This window comes from Rhynchophorus ferrugineus, unplaced genomic scaffold (assembly GCF_030347505.1).
Source record: "Rhynchophorus ferrugineus isolate W39M unplaced genomic scaffold, kcgeb_rfMv2 rfM9, whole genome shotgun sequence".
Classification (NCBI taxonomy): domain Eukaryota; kingdom Metazoa; phylum Arthropoda; class Insecta; order Coleoptera; family Curculionidae; genus Rhynchophorus; species Rhynchophorus ferrugineus.
Window position 1 is genome coordinate 34,010,929 of NW_027472588.1, and position 25,614 is coordinate 34,036,542.

The 25,614-nt window shown below is 32.3% G+C and overlaps 1 protein-coding gene and 1 non-coding gene across 2 annotated transcripts in view; both read left to right on the forward strand.

The window, feature by feature from the left end:
- Positions 1 to 17,285, forward strand: part of LOC143203073 (uncharacterized) — a 65,592-nt gene extending 48,307 nt beyond the window's left edge. Inside the window, exons 2-4 of the mRNA XM_076415189.1 lie at positions 11,860 to 12,049; positions 15,549 to 15,755; positions 15,809 to 17,285. Coding sequence (XP_076271304.1) covers positions 11,860 to 12,049; positions 15,549 to 15,755; positions 15,809 to 16,644 — 1,233 coding nt within the window. The 3' untranslated portion in view covers positions 16,645 to 17,285. The remainder of the gene's footprint in view (positions 1 to 11,859; positions 12,050 to 15,548; positions 15,756 to 15,808) is intronic.
- Positions 17,286 to 22,103: 4,818 nt separating this feature from the next.
- Positions 22,104 to 22,209, forward strand: LOC143203277 (U6 spliceosomal RNA). The gene has a single exon (XR_013007303.1). It is a non-coding gene; the product is annotated as a U6 spliceosomal RNA (small nuclear RNA).
- Positions 22,210 to 25,614: the final 3,405 nt, after the last annotated feature.

Here is a 25,614-nt window from a genome sequence, read left to right on the forward strand (position 1 = left end):
ATTTCTGAGCGATAACTTCACTGAACCAAATGCTTTTCTCACCAAACCTTTAGCATTACATTCCTTGGCTTCACTGTGGGCTGTTCATTTCCACTGTATGTGAAGCTTCTCTAGATTGCCCATTGTCATAATCACTCTCTTAAAAAATGGCTCAATCTCGTTTTGTTTCAATAGTAGTTCATAAAAGAAGGCACCAATGTTTCCCTCAGTTACCAACCCTTTTCGTTTAATTATTTGTTCGGTATCTGCTCTTCCTGACTATATCTTAGCTATATCTTAAATGCGTTTAAAAAATCCTAATATCCTAGTAGTTTTTGATATTATTTTCATTCTCAGCATACCATAATACATAAACATTATTTGATCAAAGAGCTTTTCTGTTCCAGACCTGTATAAATATAGAATTATAAAAATTAACTTAAAACCATGATTATATTGCACGTTATCAATTACTATTGTATATTTAACTTTTCACCTAACACCAATTCTGACAATATAATGAAACATATAATTAAAATTAATTGAAATATCAACGGATGATTTTATTTTATGCCGTAATATTTTCATTAATTCAAAAACGATTACACAATAGCATATTTTGCGAAGACCTTGTTAAAATATCAATAGAATTCGATTCGAAATAACCTTGTTTTTTTTGCTCTTTCCTCAACAAATAGTAAGTAATCTCAATTAGCATCGTTTCCAATGTCATTGTCAATTTTTTTCTCCGTCCAATTCCCACGTACCATTGCCGTCCGATCGCCGAAAACCTATGCAAATAAAAACATGAACTGTTTGTTCGCATTTTCTCGGTCAATTTTACTACGGCAAAGCTCGAACGGATCGGTTGATGAAAAAAATCGTAACCGAAAACATAACAACACGTCCAAATATATATTAAATAATCGAACGCTATTAAGGCGTAGGTCGATGTTATCTGTACTCCGTCTAGTGGTGGGTAGGATTTCAAAATTCCCTGTACCAAATATGGGGGACGTCGGCTTGCCTCTCGGCGAGAAACGTTCTACGTTTGTTTTTGCAACTTTTCCAGTCAGCGCAATTGAAGCGGTTTCGTGTTGGGCAACGACGTTCAATTAAAGTAAAAATCTAGTTAGGAATTTCGTAAATATCGAGGAAAAAATCCAGTTCAAGGGCGCTCACTGTCAATGGTTAAAACCCAGCTGGGTTATAACGCAATCACTCTTAAGATGTTAAGCGTAAATATGGTATTAGCAGAACACAAAAATTACCACGTATTTATTCCGATACCACAACCATGTCCATCTTTCTCAGATATGCGATAACATTCGTCTTCTTTGGAGGCTATGCACCTGATTCCCGAACCAATGGAACACTTTCCGGTACTTTCTTTTACTTATACACCCATCATCATATGCGTCTATTATAATTCAACTACTATAATTATAATTTCAGCTAAAGATCTTTGGCAATTACAATTATTCAGTTAAGTATTAACAAAATCAGTGAGTTAGTAAAATTGGTCATGTTTATTCACTTATAGTCCGTCCAATAAAACATGTCAACAATGTTTTCAATCATCAAACGACATAAAAGTTCAATTGAAAAGTCCCCGGCCTACCATAGTAAAACACATTTTTTTGGCAAAATTAGTTTTATTTATTCAACACAATTCCCTTCGATGAATTACTTTAATACCTTAATGGTTATACACTGATTATAGCGACCCTCCAACCTTTCGATACCATTTTTGTAGTATTATTTGTCCTTTGCTTCAAAATAGGTCTCAGTTTCGGAGATCACCTCTTCATTCGACGAAGATTTCTTCCCAGCGAGCATTCTTCTGAAATCTGAGAACAGGAAATAGTCGCTGGGGGTTAGATCTGGAAAATGCGATGGACGAGGAAGTAATTCGAAGCCCAATTCATGGATTTTGCCATTATTTTCACTGACTTGTGACACGGTGCATTGCCTTGATGAAGCAACACTTTTTTTTCTTTAAATACGGCTGTTTTTCGGCGATTTCGTCATTCAGACGGTCCAATAACGCTATGTAATTGTCGCTGTTGATGGTCCTTAATTTTTCAAGATAGTCAATGAAAATTAGTCCATGCGCATGCCAAAATACAGACGCCATAACCTTGCCTGCCGACTGTTGCGTTTTCCTACGCTTTGGAGCGAGTTCATCGTGTACAGACCACTCGGATGACTGTCGATTAGACTTTGGAGTGAAATGATGGAGCCATATTTCATCCATTGTCACATATCGATGCAAAAATTCGGGTTTATTACGCTTGATCATCTTCAAGCACGGCTCCGAATCATCAACTCGTCGTTGTTTCTGGTCAAAAGTGAGCTCGCACCCACTCTGCACAGAGCTTTCTCATACCCAAATATTCGTGATTAATATGATGATACGTTCAGTTGATATCTTTAGAGCGTTTGCTATATTCAGTTTCAATTTACGGTCATTTAAATCATTTTGTGGATTTTTTTAATGTTTTCGTCTGTAACAACCTCTTTTGGGCGCCCACTGCGGTCACCATCTTCGGTGCTAATTTCACCATTTGGAAACATGGCCCACCAGTACTAACCCAAATAGAATTCTATAGACTGATTCAGTTATATATTCCGAGGCATCAGACATTTGTTTTTAACTAGGATAAAATGAGAATGAAAAATCTGCTCGGTGTTTAACAATTTTACAAACTGTAATTGGCATTATTTCATTATTTACAAACAATTTTATTAATATTATCAGCTTATTTACCTCATCTTAGTTTCCAGTCACTATCATTGCATTATACAATTTCTTGCTTTCAGTAAGGATTTATTATTAGAACTGCAGAAGGATTTAATAAGGATCTAATATTAATCTAAATAGTTTGTAGTCACAATATTGTACTTTCTTAATAGCGGATACCTGTGAAGCTATATTATGATTCATGTTGAATTGAGTTAATAGTAAATGTTCGTAAAAATACAATGTATAATAAAACAGGATAGTTTGGTGAATATAATCTCATCTTGTCATCACCTATCGCACCTTTACTTATATCAGCTGCTGTAAATGCATTTATAACCAATGTATAGTGTCGTCCCTTTCAAGAAAATTAACAATGTCTTACAGATAGTATTTAATTTGAGATTATGGTAAGTACAGCAAGCCTATGACATAAGTCAACTTTTCAGTGTCATAGAATGATTCTTAAGTTCATAATATTAAAAGTATTATTTTTAAAGCATCCACACGAACATCGTACCTTAATTTCAACGGATTATTATTTGGGAAGGTTTAACACGAATTTCGAAATTCTATTCTTTCCTGGAACCCATTTATTTTAAATAAAGGGTACTACAAATTCACTTTTTACATAAATCTTACGCATCAGTTAAATAATGTGCTCTAATATGTAATTCGTGATGTGTTCAATATTCAGATTGACCAAAATATATGGCTCGTTAAACCTTGCTTAAGTGGAGATTCAAATCTATAATATTAAATAATTTTGAGGGCTTGTTTTACAAAAACTTTAATCCAAATATAATTTATTAATTTTTATTAATTAATGATTTTTATTTCCCAAGAAATAATTAATTATCAAACAATTGAACAATTGAAAGCAAAGCGGGTTCTGCTACTTAGACGTCATTCTAAACTATCAGTATACAGTTGGCGTATGGAGCCAAATCTGGAAATACGTCACAAAATCCCATTTTAGTCAGGCAGGCATTTTTAAATTTTTAATTCTAATGCATCATGTTACACGTAACATATGACAGCTATCGTATTTATAAGGTTTGTCTGTTGTTAAAACTGAAATTACTCATTAGCCTGCTTGACAAAATTTTTATATAAAACAAATCATTTCTACATTGTTTTATTGGAATGTATTGTCATTCTTAGAGTAGAAACGAAATTATTAGTATCTGATCAAAATACATTAATTTACACTTAGAATGTAATGTTTAGTCGATCTTTCTTAGAAGGAGAAACTTTTTCAACGTTTTCTACAACATAATTGCAAAACTTAAAAGATTAAATTACGTTTTACGCGTAAATTCACTATCTGTTTGAAAAAATATAGTTTCTCAACACACCTTTAATTAAGATACAGATTTCTAATTACTTAGCATGATATAAATATTTAAAAAGTACGAATAGAGATAGAAGTTTCGAAAAATAACAAATAATTTTGTAATTGTTCCTTTTGTATTTCCTTCCTGTTTTATTTTGGTTCTCACTAAATATCTTGCCTGTATCTACAATAAGTTACTTCAGACACAAACACTTAATTTATTTTATTAGCTATCCCCAATTCTAGTACTGGTAGTAAAAATGCTCGTGTACTTACGTAAATCTATTTCATTAAAATGTCTATGAGAATGCGTCATTTCAATTCAGAATATATATCATCCTTATTGCTCTTAAATCTAAAATATAATGGTAATGGAGAATGGCCATTTTGATATTAAAAGGCTTTTTTTCTCTTTTCGTATTTATCATAATTTTCAATATAATGATATATCTTTTCTTGTGCCCAACAAGCCATATTATTAATTATTATTAATTATTGATGACTAAATGTCATTGCAGTTAGATTTAATAGAGTAACTATGAAGTTCCAAAATAAGAAAAAGTATATATAATTACATTCTTGTATTTAAGGCGCCTAAAAATTGAGTTTCTTTATTACATGTCTGTAGAGTGCAATAAATTTAATTGAATTGAAAATCTACAGAATCCGTTGGAGTTGGTTTTATGTGAGTTAATAAATTGACTTAATTAGTACAAAATTGCTTATTTGTTAAATTTTAATTGGTCTAGTTATATGAAATCATATATGAATAAAGTTTTAGTAATTTTTAGGTAGATCGAACAAAATAATATGACCTTATTAGAGAACATAAATACATAAATAGAGAACATGGGTTTTTTTTATTATAAATACCTTGAAAATCGCATATCTCTAATAATACTTGTTCAATGAAGTCATATTATGACACGTTTCCTAGATATATAGGGAGCGTAGTTAATTTAAAATTTACTGCGCCAGTCAAAAGACAATCCACAAAATATTAAAAAAAAAGATTTCAGAAGATAATTCTCGTCAAATTCCTCGTTTGCATATTTACTTCCTAAAAGGAAAACGCCCATGAAGCTTATTGTATGAAATTTATGTTAATGAGTACTTAAGTGAATGCTTTTACTCGGGAAAACATTCAATGAAAATGTTATTACTATATTTGTAGATGACACTGCAACCCTAGCCATTGGAGATTATAATACTAAATCTACTAAAGAGTTACAAAGAACTATTGCCGAAATACAATGCTGAACAAAAAAAAATCGCATCAAGACGAATCAAAATAAATCAATGCATAGTGATTTCACCAACAAAAGAATCAAACACAATCCGGTATCAGCAAGTAGTCCCACATAGAGATACAGTCAAATATCTTGTAATTACCCTTGATGTTAAACTCAGCTGAAAGCCACGTATTAAGAACAGGTATTTAAACTGAAGTAAAAAAAAGTACTGGTTATGTTCATCTCTATCAGCATATAATAGGCTTTTTGGATTATTAATAGGAATTTGGAGTTATGATGTTCAACTCTGGCGTTGTACAAGCCAAACCAATAGAAATACATACATTTATACAAAAATTTCATAACAAGTTACTACGAGATATTATTGATCTATAGATTGATCCAGCTTCTAGATAATGATGGTATAATCAAAATATTAAAGAAAGTAAAACAACTTCGTCTATCTTTAGGCTTTTTTTAGCTTTAAATTAGAATGAAACAAATGGCATAATTTACTAGATTACTTTAATAAATAATTAAAAATGTATAAATAGCAGAGTATATTGTTTTTATCATATACATTTCGTTATCTTATAAATGGTTGAAGGTTTGACACAGGCTCCGTCGCAAATTACATCAATCCAACGGTACCAGAACTCCAAGACAAAAATTACGCCTTTTTTTCGATTTCGTTTCATAACCGTACAAGTCATGAAATTATTCGACATTGCTATTCAGTATAACTGAACAGGCGCATTTTTACCGACCGAAGAAAAACACAATTACCTTTCCAACACCGATATATTGCAATAAATGCATACCGTATTCGTGAACGCCTATTCATAGCCTTCTAAATTTAGTTTATTACTGTGTAAATTTGCTGAAATCATCGAACCATATCGATTTACGCCGATTATCAACAAACGAATAGCTGAAAACAGTTGCAAGGTTGAATCGACTTATTAGTATGTACGGTCAGCGCTAACATTGATTATTAACACACGTTATGGGTCTAATAAGGATGACATTCGACTACAATCAAGAACTACGAAAAAAATATTATGGTGCCGCGTATATTGTGGTTTGTAATGGTCACGGGTTCGATTCTATTTTATTATTCATAGTCGTCAATGTAATGGATGTGTTAAAGTAATTTAATCAGCTGAAACAAACAGAATTTGTTGCAGCCATATGAAATTCTGTACATATATATATTTCGTTTCTAATACCTACACAGGTGTTTATATGTTACATTAATACTCCGAATTTCCATCAACCTTTTATTTATTCCAAGAAGAAAATGTCATATCTTGACGATATTTTGGCAGAATCACATCCATCATCTTCATGTCTTGTTTCTCTTTCGTTATACTTTTCGTTCAGTTCATCATATGACGTTAAGTTACTCGCTTCAACTGATGAAACGAGTAACTTAACGTCATTTCTTTGTACAGGGCAGTGATCTTGGCCCATTGTTATATCTATTGTATACAGCTGACCTACCGACCATATGACGATACAGCGGTTTTATGATCACACGAGAATCCAATATCAGCCACAAGAAATCTCCAACTTCATCTTAACAAAGTCGAATTGTGGTTGAAAACGTGGCGTATCAAAGCAAATGAGACAAAATCTACCCATATAACATTCACCCTTTGTAGAGGAATATGTCCCACACGTTGTTTCACAACACACGTTATGGGTCTAATAAGGATGACATTCGACTACAATCAAGAACTACGAAAAAAAATATTATGGTGCCGCGTATATTGTGGTTTGTAATGGTCACGGGTTCGATTCTATTTTATTATTCATAGTCGTCAATATAATGGATGTGTTAAAGTAATTTAATCATCTGAAACAAACAGAATTTGTTGCAGCCATATGAAATTCTGTACATATATATATTTCGTTTCTAATACCTACACAGGTGTTACATTAATACTCCGAATGTTACATTAATACTCCGAATTTCCATCAACCTTTTATTTATTCTAAGAAGAAAATGTCATATCTTGACTATATTTTGGCAGAATCACATCTATCATCTTCATGTCTTGTTTCTCTTTCGTTATACTATTCGTTCAGTTCATCATATGACGTTAAGTTACTCGCCTCAACTGATGAAATGAGTAACTTAACGTCATCTCTTTGTACAGGGCAGTGATCTTGGCCCAATGTTATATCTATTGTATACAGCTGAGCTACCGACCTCAAGAAACACTACTGTTGCAACATCATCTTAATCTCCAACTTCATCTTAACAAAGTCGAATTGTGGTTGAAAACGTGGCGTATCAAAGCAAATGAGACAAAATCTACCCATATAACATTCACCCTTTGTAGAGGAATATGTCCCGCAGTAAAATTGAATAATCATGGACTTCCGCAAGCAAATAACGCTAAATATTTGGAAATGCATTTTGATCGACTTTTGACATGGAAAAAACATATAGTGACAAAACGCAAACAGCTTGGATTTAAACTCAACGAAATGTATTGGCTGATAGGGTGTAAATCTAAATTATCATTAGATAACAAGGTTTTGCTGTATAAGGAATTCTCTGGTAGCACTAGCAAATATAATATAGATATCCCCAGTGGTTCCAGAATAAAGTGTTGCGAGTCACCGTCGATGCCCCATATTATATGTCCAACAAACTGATTCAACGCGATATCCCCTTAGCATGACGCAATGATAGTGAAGTACATCGACTCAAACGCAAACTACCATACGAACTGATTAATAGACACATAGGGTAAAATTTAATCATCTCTAGAATAACTTAGATTAATCTTTAGACTAAGTTAGCATAGACTTTAAAATAAGTTAGAATAGTATTTAGAATACGATTTATATTATAAGTTGTACAGCAGATTACTTACTGAAGTGATCTTCTACATGTTAATATGGTTATATTATATTATATAACGGAGATCATACAATAATACTTCTAATAATACTAATAATACTTTCCGAGCTAATAGTTCTGCATTTTCTGCTTTTAATTTAATTTTGTAACGTATAATCTCTTATAGTTCAAACTATGTACCCCTCTTCATTGACTGCTTTTGTTCTCGTAATTTATTGTCTACTTTTATTGTCATACAAAGCAGTCACTAACTATTTTTACTCCACATCTCACTCTTCTGTTCACAATCTCTTTCATGTATCCTCTTTTTACCGTCTCTTTCTATAGTCTTTGATTGTCCAATTCTGCTTTTACTTTATTTATATATTAATGGATATTTTTATGATCAAAGAATGTACTTGATTATCATGTTATGCAGAAGTTACAAATCGTTTACCTTATACCATCCCCCTTCCTACTTTACTATTTTAAAATCTCCCAGAATATATATCTTTTCTTCAGATTCATCAGTTTTCTGTGCTAAATCCCCCAGAACATTTTTTGTTAACGATAGTATTGTCCTGTCCTGGAGAGTATATTATTAGATTTTTTTCTTCCATTATTTGTTTTGCATCTTTAATTTTCTCTTTCTTGTTTTCCATCAGCAGTAATATTATTTCTCAATATATTGTTCATTTTTTTATTTCTTGTTTCAGTTTATTAATTCCTCCTCTACTTCTCTTTTCTTACGCGTCAGTTCTAGTTTGTTCCAGCATTCCGCCACCAAATGTTTTCTCAATTTTGTGATTTTATGGTATTTTCTCTCCTAAACTCTCATCTCTATATTGAGCTCGCTTAAATAATACCTTTTGTTGGCATCTTAACAACGCCCCCCAACCCCCCCTCCCCCCCCCGGCACGTTTTCTTCTAATCATTTTCCATTGAATATATCATGTCTCCCTATTGTTTCTTTCCAGTTCAGTAATTTTATTTTATGAAGGAATAATATTTAAGATAAAATGAAAGTTTTTATATTCTTTCTATTCAAACTATTTCTAAATAGTTTAGTTATGTTCACAATATTGAGACATATAATCAACATAAATGCATAATATAATCGACTCGTTTTTAACACAAGAAATAAGTGATTAATTTCCAAAAAAAAATTGATTGATTAAACAAAGAAAGAACATGAAACAAAATGTATACAAAAATACAGTTTCAAGCAGAATATACATTCTCATTGGATTAACAGCGAGAATGAGACATCCTACTAACGTAAATTATGCACAAAAAAAACTAGTCGAAAAGGTCAAACTGGCGTTCTCACAAAATGTCGTGAAAACAATTCTTCCATTTTCATCTCTGACCAAAATATTATATATTTTCGTGCTTATAAAGCATGTTATCGAGACCTTGGTAATAACCACCTGGAAATTAATAAATTCGTGGCCAATTAGATATTCAGAATTTTAACGATGTTTTAGATTTAGTTTTGAATATACTAAGAACGTCAATAGAACAATTCTTCCTAATAAGTTTTAAATAATAATTACGAATTACGAGGGAAAACTTAAGAAATGTACACATGTTTGAAGATAATGAATAAAAAATAGAGCAATTAATTAGTTGAATCTTATATAAGTATTTTGTTATGGATGAGATTAAGATTTATCTCAATGTGTAACATGACACATCCTTGGTAGTTGAGTTCACCTCACAGTGTTAGTTATAATGATTATCATTGAATTTCTTTCGCACCGTTATTATTGAGCCAAATTCCAAACCAAATGCGAACTAAATTATTCAATAATAAGGTTTGTGTGACTTGATGATCATTGTTTGTCGTCTATAGCAGTCTTTAGTTTCTGATAATGACCAATGATCCTAGTTAATATAATATTTTCCTATGATCTATCGATTTATTATAGACTTATCAATATCACTTGATTAATTAATATAGTGGTTTAAAGTATATAAAACGCATCAGCATTTTTGAGAATATCTACAATATATAAAACTAACAAAGCTTGTTTTGAAGCTCATGACGAACATTTAGTTTCAAACAACACCTTCTTTGGCGTAAATGTTGCCTGTTGGAGCGTAATTGTTTCACAGGAATTCACCACTACCTTATTCCCATATTACTGTCGTGCACTTATTTATAGATTTCATATAAAATTTTCTGTGGAATGTTACCTTTCGTACGCGCTAACTATTGGCTTCAATGAGTAAATCTAACCATGAGAAATATAAGTTTAGAGCTAGCAAATATAAAATATCGAAATTACTTATATCTCAACCTTATATATTTCTTGATATTTAACGCAGAAGTTGCTACTCGTGATGTCCAAATTATTTGAGAAATTAATATTAAAACATGTTCAACCATTAAAAACCAACCATATAAAAATAACAGATGTCCTGCTTGGATTTCGAAATCACTCTGAAAAGAAAAGATACACTGCCCTGCAATATTCCTGCAATATATAACGTTTTACAAACTTTTAACCGGGTATAGTATTTCGGTCTAATCGAAAAGACGAGCGATTTTTTACTTTCTGTCAATGCTTTCGAAAGAAAATTTAAAATTTCACATGAAAGAGAATTATTAATATTTGAACCTATTTTTTTCTTGGTTAGAGTTCGGCAGGGTAGTATCTTGGAACTATTCCTGTATCTCCTCTATACTGCTGACATCCCATTAACAAAAGCAAAGAGCAACACTGTTATTATAGCAAAAAACGTATCTCTGCGTAGGGTTATAGAAAAATTATTAGTGGAAATCAGCAAGATCCACAAGTAAACTAGACTTAAAAATATATCTTAATAGCTCTAAATTGCCCATATCACTTTTGAGGTAAAATCATAAAAGTGGAATCAGCGAAATACGTCGGTATTCATCTCGATGTTAGGTTAAATTGTAAATATCAGGTTAGATAAAAAGCAGAATAGATAAAACACACAGTAATACAAAATCAAGTAAGTATACTAATGAGTTGGAAGATACTCCCAACTTGGCCTAATAGCAAAAGAATTGTCATTTAATTAAACCTGGCTGGAGTTTCACAGGGTAGTGTCTTGGGACCACTACCTGTATGAGCTTGATGCTGCTAATATCCTAACAATAGAAGAAATAGGAACATTTACCGACGACACAGTTAACATAGCAAAAGATGTATCTCTGTCTAAAGCTATAGAAAAACTACACAAGCCAAGACACTCTACACTGGTTAGTCGGAAGATACTCTCATTTTGACCTAAAATCAAAGAGATTGGTTTATAAGCCAACTATAAAGCTTATTTGGGCCTATGGGTTTAAATATGGGGTTGCACTAACGCATCAAACCAACTAGTAATCCAACGCTGACAAAATAAAGTTCTTTGATTAATTACCAATGCTTATCGCTACGAAACCTGCAAAGAACTGCAGGATGTTCTCGAAATCAGAAGGGTTTAGGATATTATTCAAGATTTCGCCCTAAAAGTGTAAATGTATTTATTAAATCACAGCAACATGGAAGCAATACAGCTACTGGATAACACGCAGGAAATCAGAAGATTGAAACGAACTAAACCACACGAATTTGTATAGTGTAATGTGTTTATTATTAACTTTATCTTAATTATTAGCCTAATTTAATTTTAATTTTAATTTATCTTAATTTCGTTAACTTTCCAAAAATATTCTAAAAATATTTTACTTTCTTTTCAGTTATTATATTTCGATGTTTTAAACATCGTAAATGGATACGACACACCACAGAATCCTCAATACCATATCCAGACAGACGAAGGGCCCGAAAGATACTTCAGGTACCAGACGTTGAGCGGCCAGTTCCGTAAAGAAAAACGAATGGAAGACGGTACTGTTATCGGTACATATGCTTGGATCGACGATAATGGTAAGATTTAAAATATCACATAAATTATATATAAAAAAGCTTAAGAACAAACGGTTTATTTCGGACTTAAACTGATCCGACAACAAAGCAACAAACTCGAATTTTGAGAAACAGAAGAGCCAACGTCGTCGGCTTTTTTTTTCGTGGGAATTCTGTCCGAATTTGTTACAGATCGGCAGATATTCAAGTCGTACGCTGATGTTCTATAAACCGTGAATAGATATAATATTTCTCTGAAATTGGCGATGAGGGATTTTTTTCAGTTGCGAATAACCGACCAATGAAACAATATATTTTCTCAGCATAAATTAAGAACAAGTTTTTTGGGTATAGCTTCCACTTTTTTGTTTAAATTAATTTTGTGCGGATATTTTAAGATTAATATGTGCCTAATCAAACAGATATTATAACAGATTTAAAACTAGATCAAGAACAAATTACTAACGTTATTTGTCTTCACATGCTTTTAGAATTGCAATATTAGCGTTTCTTCTTAGGGTTTTCAATAAATTTGAATTTGTAATTCTGAAATGACTTTGTTCTTTAGTTTAACATTTCTCCACCTCAATACACATATTCCAATGTCTAGTTACACTTTATATTCGATATGCTTAGTACAATCTTATTTAATAAAATTAATTTTATTGCTATTAGTCTGTTGTTAGTACAAACTTAAACTAAAGTCAGGAACACTTGTGTATATTATAAATTTTACGAACAATTTAATGTTAGTTGTTTCATTTAAATTCTGATTTCCTACGTGTTGCCCAGTAGCTATATTGCTTTCAAATTGCTATGATTTAGAACCTTGTTCCATGTTTTAGATTGAAGTCTTGGATAACCTCGTGAACCCATATGATTTCGAGGTCATTATGCAGTTTTCCGTTGGTTGCGTCACGACAGGAATTGGTAATTAATTGAAGAACTTTGTTTAGGCAGCATTGGATTACGAGTTGGTTTCATGGTTTTGTGCAATCCCATTTTTGAACCCTATAATTCCAAATAACGATTGATAATTGACTGGCAAACCAGTCTCCTTAACCTTAGATCAAGTTGGGGTTATCTTCCGGCTTATCAGTATAGTTGTTTGCGTTTGAGTACTTTGTTGTTATTGTTTGAAACTTTGTATATAAATGAATATACTCCTTGTAAAGAGTTTTGCAAGATTCCTCTCTGGACTGATTTCAGCGATTGATTTCTAAGCTGTGTTTCCATGTAAAATATTGATGGGTGACATACATCCAGATCATATTATTATACATTAATTCTATGAAATCATTTACTGTTTTCTGCAAATATTTTATGGTTTGGTATTCGGCAAATAGCAAACTGACCATTGTCATATCAATTAATTCGAAACAGGTTTATTTTGCTATATATTTTCAAGAAGAGTTTTTGAATAAATTTCTTTAGAATTCTTTCCTTTAAATATTTTAACAAATTAATGACTATGGTTATTTATTTAAGAAATAGTACCGTATAACGTATCTTGAATAACAATATATCTGTAATATTCTCTAGTTAAAAATAGTATTTTTATTTTATATTTGTAGTTGGTTGATAGTTGGTCTCCGCAGTGTCTGTAGATTTAATGCTGAATATTATAGTCCATAGTATACATCAAGCAGTACATCCAAACCCTAAAATAATTCAAACCCTTGGTAAAAATGTAGGCTCTAGAATATATAAAATATTTGTTTAAAATTCATCTAATTATATAGGTACACAAAAGTTGTTAACCCTTTTTTCCATCAAATATCATTTTTGAAACTGCATTCGTTTTTGATGACTTTATTAAAGTAAGAAAACTTAAAGTTCAATGTCCATAATAACCTTTAAATATGTTCAATTTTGTGCTACTAAAAAGAAACAAACAAAACTACATGATTTCGTTTTCTGTAAACACACGTATAGCAAAAACCATCAATAGATGATGCCTTTTTCTGGTCATATTAGATAATTTAGACTTAAATGTAAAATTTCAACATTATAAATATTAATCAATATTATATACATTATGTTCGATGATCGTCCAGTTATCAAATGAATGATTATATAGCATCGATTCTGTTCTCTAACAAATTTACGGAACATTAAGCAGTGACAGTTGCTTTATTTCACGTGTGATTCCAATGGTGACATTTCAACAAATTTATCAAATATAGTCCTTTGCGTCCTTACCTTTGCGTCAATGTGTAAAATATCACATAAAAATTAGGAAACATAAGACACCCTTACGGAAGTGCTTTTAAAATGTCTAAATAATATGTATGAACAGAGCAAAATTTCCATTAACAATTTCTGTTCACCCAAACAATATATAATAAAGCATTTAGCATTTTAGAATAGAAAATGTCAGCGTTTTCAAATTGCAATAGGTTGTAATATCAATAAAATTAACTGCCGTTTTGGCTACATGAATTACTTACAGTGAAACGTTACTTGTTTGCATAATATTTAATATACCAGCCCCCAGGTTGTTCAATGAGTTCCAAAAGCGGAAATTAAAGGCATATACAGGTTTTTGCCATGTAACTGACATAATGTTTTAATGTAATTTCCTTCAGCTTTAATATACCTGTTACAATGGTCTTTCAATATATGGATATCGCATCTGTACTGATTTATACACTAAAATACTTTTACCAGTTTAGGGGTCATCATCATGAATCCATAATCGGCTCTTGGGAAGTATCTATTTCTCTACAAATAACTTCAAACTTTTTTCACGAAATCTCATCACAGTTTTCAGTTGGACAATACTAGTTTCCTATTCGAGCATTGGTTTCTATAATTTTAATCCTTAAGGTGCTCACTGAAACTTTCATCTAAATGATCGATTTCACCACAGTCTATGAGGCTTGCGTCTCTGGACTTCTTTTTTAACTGAGAACTGTTTATTTTCGAATCTTAATCGAATGACTTCATCTCTAATACGTTAAAAATAGATATAGTTTAGACATAAAGTAAAGTCCCAGTCCTAATCCCTAGTCCTCTCGAAGTAAAAATAATTAAATTGTGGATTTTTACTGATATACACAAAAGTTGGAAATAAACAGGAAAAAAAAAGGAAAAGAATGTCTTGTTTTTTTTTGAACGTCTATAATTTGTTGAAAATACTAAAATAAATCGGAACTAGAGATATCATATCAACCACTTCGAACAATTTATTTTAAAGAAGATACAAACTCGTTAAGTCCACCAACCTATTTAAAATTCCGTTTTTAGATACTGCATCACTAAAAGAGCTAAAAATCTCCGAAAAGTCCTCTTAAGGACATATTTGTAAATAGTTTAGCTTTGAAAATATAAATAAAACTATTTTTCAAATTGCTAGACTAGAATATCCCTTTAATTGAGATTTTAGTTCCACTCTTGGGATTATATATTCCTCGAACTCATTAAGCAAGCTAGTATATAGAACGACAAAATAACCGTTTTCTATATAATCTATATAAATATCAGATGATATGTGATTAAATTTTAAATTTTATTTTAGGAATATTGAGACAACGTGACTATATCGCTGATAATGCTGGGTACAGAATCCTGAAAGCAAAGAATCTGTTCGTCGGTCGTGACGTGCCTGTTGCTGATGCTATGAAAATGGCTAAGAAGCACCCCGCTTCTGCTGGCACTTTGGTATCATCCAAGGCCCCAGCGCCACCTGTAGTTTCTACTGTTTATACCCAACCTACAACCACCGGTATGTTAACCAGGTTTTATCACTGTACGGATTTTAAAATTATTTTATTCCAGTTTCTCCAACTCCTGTCTCCGTCACGCCACTGCCCACCATTTCAACTACCGGAACGCCGTGTGCTTCATGCAATACTCCACAGTACACCACTCCTAAATCAGATATACTTTACAGTTCATCCACGCTTGGTCCTCACGTGGAAATATCGAACAACGCTCTGCCATCATCGACGAACTCACCTTTCGTTAGTACGACCGAGAAACCTTACGTTGAAATCACCCCTGGAAGCATATCCAGCACTTTGGGCGTGCTTAGCAGTACTACTGAAGCTCCTGTAACCGGATTACCGTTAGAATACCTGAAAAACGGTGCTCATTCAGTTAATGGACTGCAATATCAAGAAACATCAACGACAAGCCCAGCACCCCTACTTCCAGCAGGTGTACAGTACTCACCATCTCCTTATGATACACTGCCAACGTATACCGAACCAGACCAAAACTCCTTAGACATAAATCCTTATGTTAGTCCATTGAATCACGGATATGTATTCCACAATGGTCCTACGTATCCCATTGATAGAAACGGACACACTTACAGGGGCAACAAACGCTACTCACACCAGAAAATCGGGAATGGTTATGATAAACAGTACCCGGAGTATGACGGAATATCTGTAACCAACGACGGCTTCAGGTACTACATTCCCAGAGCATACCACGAAGAACAAATTAAGCCAGACAATGAAAAGTCCGGTAGTTTTGGATATGTGGACCCGTTCGGTATTAGGCGAGTCATCTATTACAACGCCAAGCCCGGACAGGGCTTCCAGCACCGAAAAAACAATCGCTACGTGGGCTTGAACGGTACTCCTTACGACCCGAGGCCGTACTAAAAGGAAACCGTGACTTCGAGGGCTGTGATTTTTGTATTTTCTTCATCTCCAGATGGTGTGACGCTTACGACTTGCCAGGAAGCCAGATACAATATGGGGTTAATGTTAAGAAACCATTATATTATTCTAGTTTGGGTTTGTACCTAACTATCAGTTAATTGACTTAACTGATACCGAATATTAGGAAATAACGAACAATTTAGTAGTTGACAATTAATTTATTAATGTATTAGAATACATATAGATTATAGAACTTTTAACACGATAATGTTGCTGTAGACTGTAGGTATTTATTTCACAATGTGTCTTAATCGATAGGTGCCATAAAATGGATTCTTCGGATTAAACGTGGATTCCTTTAATGGTCCACAGAGCTCTAATCCAGGAACCCATCAATTGTAGATTTTTGTGGTCAATGTGCCAAGACAGCTTTAATCATCTCGCACGTGAGGTGTTCCAGAACAAAGATCTGCAATCTTGGTTTTGTATATAGAGTTAGTCGCATTAAATATAGTGCACAATGTTTACTAAAATTGTCCCCTCTAGTTGACATTTAAGAAAATTAATCATTGGTCAATAAACAATATACTTTCTAACAAAATTTTGTTATTTTAATGAATAAAAATAGTTTATAACAAAAATATTATTTTATTACCGCATTCTAAACCTGAGTCACCTTATTACATAATACTATTATTATTATTATATTTATGCATATTCACAAATATCAAGAAACAAGCCGCGAATTCCATAAAACGTCAGAATGAATCCTCGTTACACCACAGAATATCAATTTAAGTTTCTAAAACTGTTTACTTTTCGAATGAGTAGCGTATTAATGATTTTGGTGAACTTTCCACATGTGCCGGCTCACGTCTTTCTACTTTTACTTTCGTTGACATAGTCGGTCAATATATCAATTCAATATCCTTGTCTCATTCAACATTATTGAACTATCATGTTATCGAGTAATTATATTACCGTATATTTCATCATAATATATAATCTAATTTGTCCATTTTATTTATAATAAACGTTGTTTATATAATTTCAGTAATTGTAAACAAATCTATAACCAAAAATAAACAATTTTTAAAAATTAGTCATGCAGCGACATCTGTCCCTCACCTGGTACACTAAGCAGTACTTACAGTATTTTAAAATAGATTCCTTTGTTTCATTTAGTTGTATTAGTGGTGGTGGTACCATTAGCAGTATCAGTACCAGAGAAGAATTATTTATTATACAAAATTCATCAAATATACTAATAAGAACAAGTTCAGATTAATAACTACGTTGAAACTATAGACTATATTGAGCAACAAGACACAATATATAATAGAACAGATTCTAGCAACAAGAGATAATCAATGAATCAGATCAAGATGTCAATTACACCCTCGGATTTGGGGATACGATTAAAGAAAGAAGAAAACAATATAAAATCAGAAACCTCTTGCAGACAAAAGAAAATTTAATATATAGATTCAGTAATCAGACGAACCAATTATTAACAAATATACATAGAAATGCTTCGAAAACTTCGATATAATATATAGAGCGGATAAACAGGTTTCTGGTGTAGAAGAGAATTGGAAATAACCTCAAAATTATTACATATATGACATATTAATGCTAGTTTCAATAAATCAGTACTCCTTTTTGTAATATCAACAGTTTGGTTTCATATATTGTCGGTTTTATGCGATGTACCCCACACAATAACTTAGTAAAAAACAAGGACCACGTGGAATTCTTTATTTACAGATACTGGTCCGACACCACACAAGGGGTACCTGGCCGAATACGATGATGCCAATTATACCAGTTGACAATCAACCAGTGTAAAGTATAAGAAGAAGAAATACCCTTCGGTGTTGTCGGTTTTGTTTTTGGGCTTTGTGCGCTGTATAATATGGCTGGTTGTCTAAGCCGCCACAGTATATTTTGCGAAGCGACATCTAACATCGGAGGCTTCTAATACCAATATCTATCAATATATTATAGTTAACTCTATGTGGTACTTAAGTACAGGTACCACAAATACATACTGTTGTAGAGACGTTATACAGATGGCGCTAGTAAAATTGTGTTAAAAAAATGTTTCAAATGAATGATTATAAATTTGTTAATATTCTATGCACAGTGTAACAAGATAGTGAGACACGTTGCCAGCAATAATTACATTAAAGAAGCCCCGGAGGAAATTTCCATAGTGAATATTACTGAAGAAAATGTTGTCTCGAAACAAGTTGTTAATATAAAGACTTTGGGTTTCCAGAAGTATAGGGACTAACTAACAAGATCGGTGGATATAAGTTTTGACTAAAATTATTGAAGAATGTTTAAACATTAAAACTGAAGAACTCTGTAATGACAATGTGAGATAATTAAATTTATAATATATCAAAATTCATTCAGTGGAGTAACATTGAAAGATAATTGGCAAAAAATGATATTGAATATTGTTTAATATTGTCTGTTAACTTAAGTGATACTTAAATTCTTTTACGAAATCAACGGTTACAAGTAAATCCTAATTTAACTTTTTCACGTTCCATGATTTAAATTTTCCTTAATACCAAATATACATTAAAAACAAAGTAATGGTTGAAAATATTCAATAACCACCGCCACTATAATTTCATTCTCTTAAACTTAAACCAAAATTTTCAAGATACGATAAATTAGTTCCAAGTCAATTAATAGGCTGTTTTTCAAGTTTTGCGAACATAAATATATACAAGCTGGAACATCCAAAATTAAAACTCATTCGTATATTTGCGGCTGTTCGTAGTTGAAAAGTAATATTCGAAACGTGTAAAACATAACAAACCATGACAAGAATAACCAAAAGAGGTTTAGTATAAATCCTACGCATATCATTAAACAGTTTGGTTTACTATCATAACCTTTAATGAAAGGAATAGATAGAAATATGAGTGAAATAAGACGAAATAAGAAGAAATAATATATTCGAATTAAGTTAGATTAAAAAGACGTTAGTAATAGTTTCTTTACCACACAAAAGATATTTTATTAGGGATGCATCTTTAAAATAGTAAAACAATAAACTCAGAGAACTTAGAGAACTTTAGAGAAATATTTATAGAAGAAATAAATCTTTTTTCAACTAATGTATCCAACGCACACAATTGATTTTTTTTAAATTTATTTATTATATTGTTACTAGTCGCTTCCAAGTAACCTACAATTTGTCTTTACAATAGCTTAAATCTAGGTCTCTGGTGTAATAATGTTTGCGTATTAACACTGCTGTTTTTCTATTAAATGCACCTCACTACACAAAAGACCAAGTGGTTTGATTCCTTTGAACCTGTGTCCTGTTCTGGAGTTATTCAAGAGTTATATTACTTCAATATTGACATTGAGTCTTTCCTCATATCTCCTTCTACGCAATTCTTTATCTCTGAATGACAGTGGGTATCTGAAGGTCTCGGTTAATCAGTCCCGTAGTATCTGGGTCCACATACACAATTGAATATAACCACTGCAAAAATCAGTGAGTTAAAAGGCCAATTTTTGTGATATTCGAACCACCCTATTCCTCAATTTAGCTCTGTTTAACTTAATCTTTTCCCTTCTCAAAATTCAAGCATGTACAATACGCTAGTTAAACCATAAACATATATAATGAGAAAATGTTGTGTATTAGGTCTTTTGATTTTGATGAAAAAAGAAACTATTAGATTCGATGGTTTTAACATTTTATAACATAAAATATTTGTCTTAAATTTATGTTAAGTCTTTAAGAGTATCGTGGGACGCTTAAAATTGCATTTTGCAATATCATTATTTTTGTTGTTTGTATTGAAGAAATCTGCTTTCGAATACCATCATAATTTTTTTATGATTGTTGGTTTTTGTTTGAACGATTGAACGAAGTGGTGGTTTTGATTGCATTGCAACTAGAATGGAAAGTTATGCCGCGCTCAGCGTAGTCACCAGATATAAAGCATTTTGATTACTATCTATTTAGATCGATGTTGCATAGTTTGACTCGCGAAAATTGTTTTTTCAAAATAGTTTCGCCATATTTCGAGAAATATGAGAAAAAAATCATGGAAAAGATTTTGATTAATGTATATTTACCAGTATTTATCAATAAACGCGTTTTTAAAGCGAAAAAAATATCAGAATAATTGCAAGCACGTAATATTTCCGCGATATTTGTTGATTTTGTTAATAATTATATATATAGAGCTTTTAATTTTACACAATGTTGCATTTAATTCACACGTGAAAGCCCGTATAAGGCATTTCCACCGTGTTTCTTCCTGCATAGCCGACGATTTTCCTTTAAGCAACAAACAATAGAAGCTCACCGAGCAGCGCCATGAAAAAATCGCATACAAAAGAAAACCCGTCGGCGTATCATAATATGCAATTAAAAATTACAATGATACAGTGAAATTCAACCGAATCCGTCGATTAAGAAGGATATTCTACCGTTTCGCGAGCGATTTTCTTTGCCATTTTCACAATCGGCCAGTTAAAAACGTATAATTTTTGCCATTGTTGTAGAAAGTCAAACAATTACCGAGAAATCGGTTAGATCTTGATAGCGGCACTGTATATTTTTTCATTTCCACCGTTGTGTTTAAACCGATCATCTAGCTGAATTAATTAATGTTAAAATGTGCATTTGCGAGGAAAAATTCTAATGGGTAATCAGTTTCGAAGAGAACGGATGGGAAATTATACGGTTCCATCGTTGGTGAAACGGAAAGTATAGAGCAAACATGGGGGAAAATAAAATTCAGAAAACAATTACGATTAACTGTTGGTGTAATTTAAGTTTGAAGTACAAATAGGCATTTTAATTGTAAAATATATAAAAAACGGTTTGGCAAATTCAGTGGTCAAGGTTATAGAAATATCCTTCTGCGGTTGTTGAATGTGATTGTCCATCTCAGCATATCAGTAATCAAGCTGGGCAGCTCTCTAATTTCGTCAGCCAGTTGGAAGCAACCCTGATAAACCTAGTTGGAGAAAGGGAATCTTTTGCATGCTCCAAAAATAGTAGTTAAATAAAAATCTAAAATTAACATTTCTTTCCTTTTTCAAATAACGTACTTTTGTACCAAAAATTCTCTTTAGTAAATTTGAGCTCCGTAACTGCAGTGGTTAAGGCAACAGGACAGCTTTCCTATTGCTGTGGTAGTCGCAGCTTTGAATTTTGCCAAAGCGTAATTATAAATTTACATTTGTAATTATTCAAAGACACTAGTGTAACATCCGACGAGAAGAACCATCCCATTCACGCCAGTAATCAATCCAGTTACTAAAAAATCCGAGAGCCCATGCATCTTTTGGAAGATCGAGAGTTTTAGTGAGAAAACTGAAAGGTACGATGTGAAACTCATATCTTAAAAAAAGCCTTTAGAATCTGTGGCTACTTTAAAAATTTATTTTAATATCGTAAATGATAAGTCATAATATTTAAGAGGCGGTACATATACTGAAATTGGAACGATACAAAGAAGATTAGCATGACCTCTGCGCAATGATGACGCACAAAATTGTGAAGCTTTCCACATTATTATGAAAGAGCGGATTACTTAGCCAAGAAAAGGGAAGGATCACTTACTAGAGATATGAAGCACCACTCTACTAGAATTTTTAGACATGTAGTTATAGACTCAGATAGGATCTCACAGAAAACAGCAAGCTATGGGAGGTGAAAAAAGAGTATTATCAAGGCCTTAACACTACTGAAATCAGCAGACGCAATCAGAATTGCTCACTGCAAACTGACCCATGAGTTTCTCATTAAGGAAAGAACTCCACCACTGTGAGTCGAATGTGGTTCCTCGCCATCTATCAAACATGTACTAATCGAATGCTGAAGATACAACTCGCAAAGATGGTTGATCAACCTGAGAGAGACGATGGACCAGTGTCTTAGGCTAGAGAATCTGCAAAAGCTGATTAATTTTCTAACCGTAAAAGGACTACTGCTAGAAATATAATAATGTGCATCTACGATTATCATGCATATTTGTTTGATTTTTTTGTATCTTGTATCCTTATCACTGCCATGGGTTGTACGACCATTATATTGTAGCATTTACATATTCTACTGGTCATCTTGCAACATGCACCCTTTATCCACACATTTAACCCTAGAGTTTATATTCCAACCATGTATTTATATTGTTCTTTGCATTTTATACTTGTAATAACATTGCATAGTTTAAATGATAACTGATACTGTAAATGTTTTGTTTATTGTATATCTATAAATAGTCCCGGAGGTTGATGGGTCGAAAACATATAAATAAATAAAAAAATAAATAAATATTCAAGACTAAATTATTTAACACTAATGTTGTGCATTTTATAGCGCTTCGGCGATTTTTCTTTTCAGATATGTAAAATAATTATTTATTAGCCAAACAATTTATCATTAGTACCCATCCTAGGTATAATAAACTCTAGAATATTATATAGCTATATACTGCACGTAATACTAATTTAGATATAATTAAAAACAATTTAGAATTTTTATTAACAATTTCCAAAGTAATTCTACCACAACTAATTATATAGAATAATTTATATTTGAGGTATTTCAGCATGAAACTCTATACTCCATAATATACTGATTAATTATTGTTGTTATTCTTGGAGTGACTGGAAGAATGCCCATAATATCAATAATTAAATTACTTTTATATATTAAAATAAATATTATTGTTCTATAAAATCAGAATACTTACATGCATAATGCAATGATTACGTAACTTCTACAATTGTCTTCAATTATTTAGCTGCAGAAATATTTTCCCCTCATGTTCATTCTTCTTTTTGAGATTTCAGTTTAGGGGTATTGGACACCGAAAAAAATATCTTTAAAACTTTTAAAACTAAGTACCTAAATTCACCAGACCTATAAATTAAGTACCAATTTTAAAGGTTTATTACAAGTTATATTTAATTTATTTTGAAAAAACATCAAGAAATATCAGCTAAAAAAATATCGATATATCGATAAATCGATATTTTTATTAAAAAAGTCTACACATAAAATACATCCATTGTTCTTAGAATCACATATAAATGCGGAGTTATACAATACATTATACATATGTATTTTGTATGCTTTGTAATTATAGCAATTAATATTATTATATCATCAAATGAATAATATATTCTTGTGTATTATATTTAAGTTGCTGTGATTTAGCAATTTTATTTTCTTTTGAGGCAAAATATTGGATCACTTCGTTGATCACTCTCCATTTGATTTCGAGGTCATCGTGCAGCTCTGTGTTGGTTACGTAGCGATAAGCATTGATAATTAATAGTAGAACCTTGTTTTGGCTGCGTTGGAATACTAGTTCTTTTGATGTTTTAGTGCAACCCCATATTTGCACTCCATAGGTCCAAATAGGCTTTATGATTGACTGATAAACCAATCTCTTTGAGTTTAGATCAAGTTGAGAATATGTTCCGACTAACCAGTATAGTTGCTTAACTTAACTAATTTGCTCTGCTTCTTGTCTCACATAATGTTGCCAGTTTAACCCACCATGTATATTCCCATGTATTTAGCTGATTCTGTTTGAGGAATCAGGCATCCGTCAGGCGATATAATTAAGTTTTTGTCAATTCGCCGCAACGTAAAATTAACATGGACAGATTTGGAGCTATTAAGTGTTTTCAAGTCTCTAGTCCTTTTGTAGACCTTATTCACCGATACTTGTACTTTTTCTTCAGCCTTAGGCACAGATACATAGATTGCCATGACAACTGTATCATAAGGCAATGTTCCAAATACTATTTATTTTTGTTGTTGTTAGGATATTAGCAGTATAGAGCAGATTTAGGAGTGGGCCAGTTACAACATCCTACAACTCTTCTTTTTCCGTGTTTTCTCTTCCGCGGTACTGATATTGCCGTTACTGATAAACTGATAAGCTGTCTGGAAGTGTTTTGGGAGTTTAAGCTCCAAGCTATCCTGCATTTCATTGACTTCGAACTTCTACTGGCTGTTCTTTTTAAATGACATCGATATCGCCTCTTTAATATCATTGAAACCAAAACTGAAAATTATGATATGACTGAGCAGCATCACCTTAAGTTTGTTAAAGTGTTTCATGGTCCCCAACAGATTTACTCAAATCAAACTATGAAAGTAATGATGTTAAAATGTATACTCAGGATAATTCTATTATACTAAAAGAAAAACCGGTGTTCTGTATAGATAAATGTCAAAATAATCGAATGTAAGAGTTAAGTTAATTTGTTTAATAGTTGTTTACTTAAATTCTATTTTCATCATATATATATCGATGATTAAAATGCATGTAAGAATCTAATGAATATCTAAACTCTTTGGCTATTTTTCTTTATAAATTCGGCATGAAAAAGTGGTAATTACAATGAGACCATATAAACTTCATAACAGCTAAATTGGAAAGTCCCTGGCTTACTATAGTAAAACACATTTTTTTGGCAAAACTACTATTTTTTTATTCAACATAATTCCCTTCCAGGGTGATGCATTGATTATAACGACCCTCCAACTTTTCGATACCATTTTTGTAGTATGATTTGTCCTTTGCTTCAAAATAGGCGATTCAAATTCGGCGATTACCTTTTCATTCGACAAAAACTTCTTCACAGCGAGCATTCTTTTGAGATCTGAGAACAGGAAATAGTCGCTGGGGTCCAAATCTGGAGAATACGATGGATGAGGAAGCAATGAGGAATAGGTCCTTCCTTTTTCAAGATAGTTAATAAAAATTATTCCAAGAGCATCCCAAAATACAGATGCCATAACCTTGCCAGAGGACTGTTGCGTTTTCCCACGCTTTGGAGCGGGTTCATCATGTGCAGGCTACTCGAATGACTATCGATTGGACATCGGAGTGAAATGATGGAGCCATGTTTCATCCATTGTCACACATCGACGAAAAAACTCAGGTTTGCTATTTCATTCAA